Genomic DNA, 10,000 nt, shown 5'->3' with positions numbered 1-10,000 from the left:
GTGACGCACGTTTGTATAACCAGGCAGGTAGACAGCATCCAAAACGTATCTTTACTCAGCTGATGCAGGGTTGTACAAGGAACGTTGCTGATGTAAACGTTTGTACGAGTATAACCAGGCAGGTAGACGCATCAAAAACGTATCTTTACTCAGCTGATGCAGGGTTCCACAATGAACGTTGCTGCTGTAAACGTTTGTATAACCAGGCAGGTAGACAGCATCAAAAACGTATCTTTACTCAGCTGATGCAGGGTTCCACAATGAACGTTCCTGCTGTAAACGTTTGTATAACCAGGCAGGCACACAGCATCATACACATAAACACACTGAGGAACACTTGCAAGTGGCTCGTCCAGGTTTTAAAAAAGACGCAAAAGTGTAAAAATACTTTTTGGATCGTCGGGGGGAAGGGTTGCGAGAGGCAGACCGAAAAACACCTGAGACGAGGTCATAGACTGTGACCTCAGGGAAAAAGGACTGAACAGGGTTGGCTGCCAGAGATCAAGCAGCGTGGAGAGTTCCCATTAGGTGAGCAAGGGCCACGCCTGACAGCATGTTGAAGTGTTTATGAAGGCTAGGATTATGTTCAGTAGATAGAGCAGCCAGTTGAGAGGGTGACACGGTGTGAAGGTGCAGGGGGGGGGGGTGTTCACCAATAGTTTAGACCATAAGCAATAAAACTGCTTAGGATAAAGACAACCTGTGAAGGTGCAGGGGGGGGGGGGTGTTCACCAATAGTGTAGACCATAAGCAATAAAACTGCTTAGGATAAAGACGTAAGGCTGCAGACAGCACGTGCTTATGGCCGCCACCGTCGCCGCCGCCACCATCTGGAGCCGCCAGGTATCAGCCTCAGACCCGCCCTTCCACAGGCTGCCCGCAGATAAGCCGGCGCCAGTGTACCTAGAGCCGGGCAGGCAGGAGGCTGAGCCCGAGGCTGAGGCTGAAGGTGGGGGTGTGTAGGTGGGTCCTCGGGGTGTGGAGGGGGCTGTCCCCCCCACATCCTTCACCCCTGCATCACCCATCCCTACCTTCTGGCCCCTCTTCCTATCCTTCCTCCTACCCTTCCCATCCTTCTTCCTATCCTTTCCATCTTTCTTCCTATCCTTCCCAGCCTTCTTCCTATCCTTCCCAGCCTTCTTCCTATCCTTCCCATCCTTCCTCCTGTCCTTCTTCGCCTTGTGGGGCGCTGTCTTAGGGGACTCACTGAGACAGCGCCTCTTGTAGGGCTCAAAGCGACGCCTTTCCTGATGGGGTTCAGTGAACCACCTTCTTGGGATCTCCACCACCCTCGCCTCTGTGGCCACCTCCTCCTTCCCCTCCACCACCTCCTCCTTCACCTTGGGGGACTCCTTCTTCCTCTCGGCGCCCTTCTTCTTCCTCTCGGCGCCCTTCTTCTCCTTCTGTTGGAGGTCGATGTCCTTCTTGCGCATGTCCTCCTTGTGGGGGTGGCCGCGCCTTGTGTCCTTGCCCTTGAGGCCGTCCTTGACTCTCTTGTCCTTGAGGTCGTCCTTGCCTCTCTCGTCCTTGAGGTTGTCCTTGACTCTCTTGGCCTTGAGGTCGTCCTTGACTCTCTTGTCCTTGAGGTCGTCCTTGACTCTCTTGTCCTTGAGGTCGTCCTTGACCCTCTCGTCCTTGAGGTCGTCTTTGACTCTCTTGCCCTTGAGGTCGTCCTTGCCTCTCTCGTCCTTATCGATCTTTTGTCTACAGATCATTTTTTTGTGGCGTAATATTTTCGCTGATAAATCTATCCAGTGAAATAGATAAATGTTATTTATGTATTGGCCGGGCCAGGAAGCAGGCAGGCTAATTAAGATGGACTCCAGGTGAGACGGAACACCTGTTTTCATCCGACGGAACTGACTCACTCCCTTAACTTAAAGACCAAGTCCTGCTGCCTTGAAATGACTCCAGCTGGACTTATGAGGCAGCACTGAGTCTCCTTGGTTACTAGTCAAATCAACCCTCCTTACACCAGCTGTACGTATGAGGCAGCACTGAGTCTCCTTGGTTACTAGTCAAATCAACCCTCCTTACACCAGCTTTAGTAATGAGGCAGCACTGAGTCTCCTTGGTTACTAGTCAAATCAACCCTCCTTACACCAGCTTTAGTAATGAGGCAGCACTGAGTCTCCTTGGTTACTAGTCAAATCAACCCTCCAATCCAACAACAACAACGCTTTGCACAACCTTACTGTACTCTTTTCACCTTAACTTGGCCCAGATTTTCGTCCTTTTGCAGCTTATTTCACGTAGCTCAGTGGCAGAACACGACAATACTACGGCTCTACTTCCATTACACAGCACTTCTTCGTGACTAGCATAATATTCTAATAATACACACACACACACACACACACACACACACACACACAAATTATACCGACAACAACATGCATACATATACATTCACACACACACACACACACACACACGCACGCACACGCGACCATGGGTGACTAAGCTGTGACCGACCATACCAAATTCTGTCCATTGATTGTGTGTGTGTGTGTGTGTGTGTGTGTGTGTGTGTGTGTGTGTGTGTGTGTGTGTCATGCTGGGGGAGGGGGGAGAGTAAAGGAGGGGAGGGGGAGGGGGAGGGGGGAGTGAGGGGGAGGGGGGATTAGTGAGGTGGGAGGAAAAAAGGGAAGGTTACTGGGGAGAAAGAGAGGTAGATAGACAGATAGACTGAATGACAGATAGATGCAAAAAGACACAATATTAGAATCAATATTATTTTTCTTGAAGGACTTTTGCACAAACTTCATATAGATTTTTAAAAGCTTAATTTTGCATTTTTTTTTTATTCTAATTTAAAAAAATGTAATTAGAAGATGGCTTTTTTACCTAATTAATAGAAGAGGTATATTGATTGAAGCAGCATTACGTAATTACCGAGACCCAATTAGCTCATTAACAATACCCTAATTACAAGGTCATACACTAATTACAAGGTCACACTAATTACTAAAAGTCATACGTTAATTACAAGAGGTCACACACTAATTACAAGAGGTCATACACTAATTACGAGGTCACACTAATTACAAGGTCATACACTAATTACAAGAGGTCATACATTAATTACAAGGTCATACACTAATTACAAGAGGTCATACATTAATTACAAGGTCATACATTAATTACAAGGTCATACATTAATTACAAGGTCATACACGCATTACATGAGGTCATACACTAATTACATGAGGTCATACACTAATTACAAGGTCATACACTAATTACAAGGTCATACACTAATTACAACAGGTCATACGCTAATTACAACAGGTCATACGCTAATTACAACAGGTCATACGCTAATTAAAAGGTCATACATTAATTACGGAGGTCCCTAATTACTGAGGTCACACTAATTACTAGAGGTCACACTAATTACAAAGGTCATACACTAATTACAAGGTCACACACTAATTACAAGGTCACACTAATGACAAGGTCACTAATGACAAGAGGTCACACTAATGACAAGAGGTCACACTAATTACAAGAGGTCACACACTAATTACAAGAGGTCACACTAATTACAAGGTCATACACTAATTACGAGGACATACACTAATTACAAGGTTATACACTAATTACAAGGTCATACAGTAATTACAAGGTCATACACTAATTACAAGGTCATACGCTAATTACAAGAGATACACGATTAAGACAGGAATATAGATAGTTAGATAGATAGACAGACTGACATGAAATGATGGGTGAATGTGTATGTACCGGTATGTACGTATGTGTGTGCCTGTGTGTTTGTATGTATGTGTATGTGCGTATGTATGTATATATGTAGGAAAATAGGAAAGAAGCGAAGAACAAAGGCGAGATGAGAGGGCAGATTTGGAAATGGGGGGGGGAAGTCCTTCAGCTAAGAAAAAAAAAAGGAAAACACACACACACACACACACACACATATATAAGGCCCAGCACCCCGATTCTCCAGCCAGTGTTGACCTGACCACGGGACCGACCCCACGCACCCTCTTCTCCACCTCCTCTCCCAGCCTCACTTAGCAATCATGTGGATGAGAGTGAGTTAGAGATAGTAATTATAGACTCACTCTCTCTCTCTCTTTCTCTCTCTCTCTCTCTCTCTCTCTCTCTCTCTCTCTCTCTCTCTCTCTCTCCCTGATTTACATTAACTAGTGGGTATTGAAGGAATTTTATGTTAATGTTTTCTTCGAGTCTCTCACACAGCATATTTACAAAACTCTCTCTCTCTCTAGACAGATAGATAGATATAGATAGATAGGTAGATATAGATAGATGAATAGATAGATGAATAGATAGACAGACAGATAGATAGATAAACAGATAGATATCCCAGCTTCCCCTCCACCCTTCCTCTCTTCTCCCTTCCTATCTTCCCCACTTCCCTCCCCACCTCACTTCCTCTCTCCCTCCTCCACCTCCCTTCCCCTCCTTCCTTTTCCCCCCTTCTCATCTTCTTCCCATCCTCTTCCCCTCACCCCCTCCCATCTCCCCTTCAACCTCCTCTTATTCTCATCCCTCCCCTCCCCTCCTCTCCTCTCTCTCCCCTCCCTTCCCTTCCCCTCCCCTCCCCTTCCCTCCTCTCCCCTCCCTTTTCTCCCCTCCCCTCCCCCACCACACAGTCTCCTCCCTCCAATCTCCCCCCCTCCCTAAAATATTGCAATTTCTTCCTGCCACACAGTGATAAGGGGGAGGGGAGGGGAGGGGAGGGGAGGGGAGGGGGAGGGAAAGAGTTGGGAACAGGAGGGAGTGTGGGGAGTGAGGAAGAGGGGTGAGGAGGGGAGGGAAGTAGTTGTAGGGGATATGGGAGAGAGAGAGAGAGAGAGAGAGAGAGAGAGAGAGAGAGAGAGAGAGAGAGAGAGAGAGAGAGAGAGAGAGCCTGGAATTTAATCAAGAGTTGGACACAAGCGGCATCAAAGACCACTCTCTCTCTCACGCCAGGGGGAGGGGAGGGGAAGGGAAGGGGGAGGGGAGGAGGAAAGGGGGAGGAAAGGGGGAGGGGAGAGAGAGGGGGAAAAGGGGGAGTATTTTTTCAGGCTGGTTTGCTTTCCTGTGCTTGTGTCCTTTGTTTCTTTTTTTATTTAGTTTATTTATTTATTTACTTATTTTATTTATTGCATTTAAGACCTATTTAATGCTGGTTTCTTTTTAATGTTCTTGTTAATTGTAGGGGATTTTATTTAATTTTTATTCCTCTAATTATGGTGCTAATTATAATCCTTAATTAACCTGTAAATTTATCATGGAGTTGAATGTAATATAAAACTTCTACTCTCTCTCTCTCTCTCTCTATAACCTTTATCATACACTTGAATGTAACTATTTCCTCTCTCTCTCTCTCTCTCTCTCTCTAACCTTTATCATACACTTGAATGTAACTATTTCCTCTCTCTCTCTCTCTTTCTCTCTCTCTCTAGCTCACCCGTGTTACCTCCCTCCCTCCCTCCCTCTCACCTCCCCCTCCCTTCTCCCCCAGGTACTAGTAACTGTGGCAGTGGCTGTGGTAGTGGTGGCAGCTGTAGTGGTAGGGGCTCCAGACGGATACCAGAAGAGTTACCCCGCAGTAAGTAACTCTCTCTCTCTCTCTCTCTCTCTCTCTCTCTCTCTCTCTCTCTCTCTCTCTCTCTCTCTCTCTTCTTGTACTGTATTTGGTTAATTTTTTCTGTTCTACTCTTTCAATTCTTTTACTCTCTCTCTCTCTCTCTCTCTCTCTCTCTCTCTCTCTCTCTCTCGTATTTGGTGATATTTGTTCTTCTCTTTCAATCCCTCTTTTATTCTCTCTCTCTCTCTCTCTCTCTCTCTCTCTCTCTCTCTCTCTCTCTCTCTCTCTCTCATTGAAGCTAGTATCAGAGGACATGGATTTCTTTAAAAATAACTAAGACAAAATAATAATTGGTGATAATCGTCGTAAAAATATTAATTATAAATGTCTCACCCTTATGTATTTGGGATGATGATGATGATAGTGGTGGTGGTGGTGGTGGTGGTGTGATGATGATGATGACGATGATATTGTTTATGGTGATGGAAATTGTGACGATGATGGTAATGGTGACGATGATGATGATGATGATGATGGTGATAATGATGATGATGATGATAATGATGATTTCACTAAACAATGATGATACAGAATTGTCTTAAATATTGAAATTCAACTCTCTCTCTCGCTCTCTCTCTCTCTCTCAGCGGCCCTATCACTACAACTACGCGGTGCACGACGACTACCACGACACGCACTTCCACCACGGAGAGAAGAGCGACGGAAATGCGGTTCAGGGGCGGTACACCGTGGCACTCCCAGACGGTCGCAAGCAGCACGTAAGTCGAAATGCCGCGAGATCGAACCCCGGGCCTGTGTCCTGAAGGAGTTGAATCATTTACCCACTTCTACTCACCTACTACTCAACTACCATTCACCTACTTCTACTTTCATTATTTTCCCCCCAAACTCTTCTCTTCATCTTCAAGACTTTTATCCCCTCGTCAAGATCACGCACTTTCTTATAGCCTCCCTGGTCTAGTTCCTCCTCTTCCTCCTCCCCCTTGATCTCACTCCTCTTCTTCCAACCACTCAACTCTCTAGCTCATTCATATATCTCCTCCCCTTCCCCCCCTCCCTCCTACCCCTTTCTCCTCCCTCCCTCTTGGTCTACCTCTTCTCAAGACCATCTCACTCTCATACACCCTCCCTCTTAAGTAATTCCCCAATCTTGTTCTTCGTCTTCTTCTTCTTCATTTCACCTCACACATTCCCTTACTACAAATCTCATAAAAGACCACGTAATTACCTTCCCCACCTCTCTCTCTCTCTCTCTCTCTCACTCTCATACACACACACCGACACACACACACACACACACACACACACACACACACACACTCACTACAATTCTCATTTTTAAAAACTCAAGTAATTACCATCCCCACCTCTCTCTCTCTCTCTCTCACACACACACACACACACACACACACACACACACACACACACACTCACTACAATTCTCATTTTTAAAAACTCAAGTAATTACCATCCCCACCTCTCTCTCTCTCTCTCTCTCTCACACACACACACACACACACACACACACACACACACACCTGCCATTACCTTCCTCTTCCTCATTCCACCTCACCCGATCACCACCTGCAACTCCCGTCTTTAAAAAAAAAACCCTACGGTAATCACCTCGCAATTCCACCAGCGACCATGCACCAGCAGGATGTTTTAGCAAGTTCGCACGCATTAACTCCAAAGCATTTACCTTCGGGGGCGGTATGTTGATTATATTTACTCTGTTAATCAGCTTTCGGGTAAATCATTAGCGGGTCAATCCAGGTCGCTAGACGTGGTAATCCCTGGATTTGGGATTACAAGGGGCATACCATGTTATATTTCGTGGATGTAATGTCTGGGTAATGAGTGTATAGACTGATCGATGGATAAACTGATAGATAGAAAAATAGACATGTTGATAGGTAGATAGAAGATACAAACAGATGGAAAGACAAATAGATAGTTATATAAAGATAGATTAGATAGACACAGAGAGACAGATACACAGAAGTGATAGACAAATGCAGATGGAGACAGGCAGATAGAAGAAAGATGGATGGTTAGACAGACTGACAGCTATTTAAAGATAGATTAGATAGGCACAGAGAAGTACGTATAGCGATAGACAAACTGATGCTGACAAGTAGATAGAAGATAGACACATGGATGGATAGACAAATAGACAGCTATGTAGTTAAATAGATATATGAGATAGACAGACAGATAGATATAGCGATAGACAAATGCAGATGTTGATAGGCAGACAGAGGGATAGATAAACAGACCCAGATAAACAGATAGCAATAGTTAAACAGACAAATTATAGACAGAACATAATATAGATGAGATAGATATATAGATAGCGATGATATAGACAGATAGACAGACAGATAGATAGATAGATAGATAGATAGATGGACTGGCAGATAAAACTTACAACTTCAAGGTATTGCTCTAAACTAGTCATTTTATTAACAAGCACTCCAAACAGCCTCTCACATCAACCCAAACAAGCCTATTACCACTTCTAACTACCGAGGGGGGGGGGGGCTAACACACCTAACCCTCTATTCAATCTAGTAAAGAGTTCTAGTAATAGAGCTAGAAATAAAACGATGAGGGAATAAGATGAGAGAGGGGAGGGTGTGAGCCGGGAGCGGGGCTGTGAAATGGCGGGGGACAGGGCGACATGGAGGCGATTTGTTTGTGGCCACTCCTTACGGGATTAAGGCGTCTGGAAATAGATAGATAGACGGATAGGGAATAAGAGGGAGAAATAGACTGAGGGAATGGTTTCTGAGAGATGCAAATGACAGGAACTCAGGCGAGGCTTGGGTCCATTACAGGATCTATAATATGATGGTATTCTGATGAGTTTACCCCCCCACACCCCTCCCCTGAAGCCCCCACCTCACGCCCCTGCCTGCCACCACCCCCACTCCAACCGTCACCCCTCCCCCGTCACCCCCACCCCACCCCCTACCTGTCTCACCCATCACCTCCCCTAACCCCTACCCACCCGTGTCTAACTCACACCATCACCCCCATCCTCAGAGAGACGACCTGAGGGGGAGGGAGGAAGGAAGGAAAGAAGGAAGGAAGGAAGGAAGGGAGGAAGGAAGGAAGGAAGAGAGGAAGGAAGGATGGATGGAAGGAAGGAAGGATGGAAGGATGGATGGAAGGAAGGAAGGAAGGAAAGAAGAAAGGAGGGAAGGAAAGGCTGGGGGAAGAATAATTTGGGGGAGGGTAGGGGAGGAAGAAGGAACACTTAGTATATATCATGGGAGAGGGGGTAAGGAAGGAAGGAAGGAAGGAAAAAAGGAAAGGAAGGAAGGAAGGAAAGGCTGGGAGAAGAATAATCAGGGGGAGGGAAGAGGAGGAGGCAGAAGGAAGAATGTTATATATCATGAAAGAGGTAACGCATTCCTTTGAGTGTGTTTATATTATTAATCCGTCCTTCTTAGAGGCGCCTAAATGGTTTAAGATATTCACCTACCATTCATCTACCATTCACCTACCACTTCCCTACTACTCATCTACCATTCACCTATCACTCCCCTACTACTTACCTACCATTCACCTAATATTCACCTAGCCTACTATTCTCCTACCATACACCATCTACCATTCACCAACTATTCATCTACCATTCACCAACCATTCACCTACAATTCACCTACCATTCAACTACTATTCACCTACTGTTCACCTGCTACTCACCCAATATTCATCTACCATTCACCGACCACCACCAACCATTCACCAACTATTCACCTACCCTTCACATATCCTTAAACACACACACACACACACACACACACACACACACACACACACACACACACACAATAATTTTCCTTTTTTTATGTAGGATGACCAAATTTTCCATTTTAATTTTTTTTTTTTTTTTTTTTTTTTTTTTTCCAGGGAGAGGAAAACGCCGCGGCTCTAAATCCTTTCCGTAACACTTCTTCGTGACCAGCACCATATTCTATCCTTAATCTACTGTTACAGCTCAGCACATAACCCAGTATACCCATAACCCAGTACACCCATAACAGAGCATACCCATAACCAAGTACACCTTTTCTCTCCAGGTGGACTATTCAGCTGACCACTACAAAGGCTACCTGGCGAAGGTGACATACGAAGGAGAAGCGAAGCATCCTAAGACCTACGGACCTCCTGTTACTTTCTTCAAGAAGGGGGAAGGATACCACTAACACCACTGGTATTAACACCACTTCATACCACAATACCACACCCTACCAAATACCACTTAGCTTCATACCACAGCACCACACTCAAGCCTCATACAATACCACACCCAACCATACACCCCCAAGACCCACTAACACCACTGGTATTAACACCACGTCATACCACAATACCACACCCTACCATACACCCCTAGCTTCCTACCACAAC

At 45.4% G+C, this 10,000-nt stretch overlaps 1 protein-coding gene across 1 annotated transcript; it reads left to right on the top strand.

Annotated features, from left to right (window-relative positions):
• The first annotated feature begins 4,043 nt into the window (after positions 1-4,043).
• On the top strand, positions 4,044-9,795 carry LOC145407121 (pro-resilin-like). Its single transcript, XM_080278140.1, has 4 exons — positions 4,044-4,055; positions 5,492-5,578; positions 6,205-6,336; positions 9,670-9,795. Exons 1-4 carry the CDS (start codon positions 4,044-4,046, stop codon positions 9,793-9,795), a joined length of 357 nt encoding a protein of 118 aa, XP_080134266.1.
• Positions 9,796-10,000: the final 205 nt, after the last annotated feature.

This window comes from Coenobita brevimanus, chromosome 72 (assembly GCF_032717465.1).
Source record: "Coenobita brevimanus isolate Jiangsu-jjx chromosome 72, ASM3271746v2, whole genome shotgun sequence".
Lineage (NCBI taxonomy): Eukaryota > Metazoa > Arthropoda > Malacostraca > Decapoda > Coenobitidae > Coenobita > Coenobita brevimanus.
The sequence above is the reverse complement of the archived record's forward strand: the minus strand, read 5'-3'. Positions and strand labels throughout refer to the sequence as shown.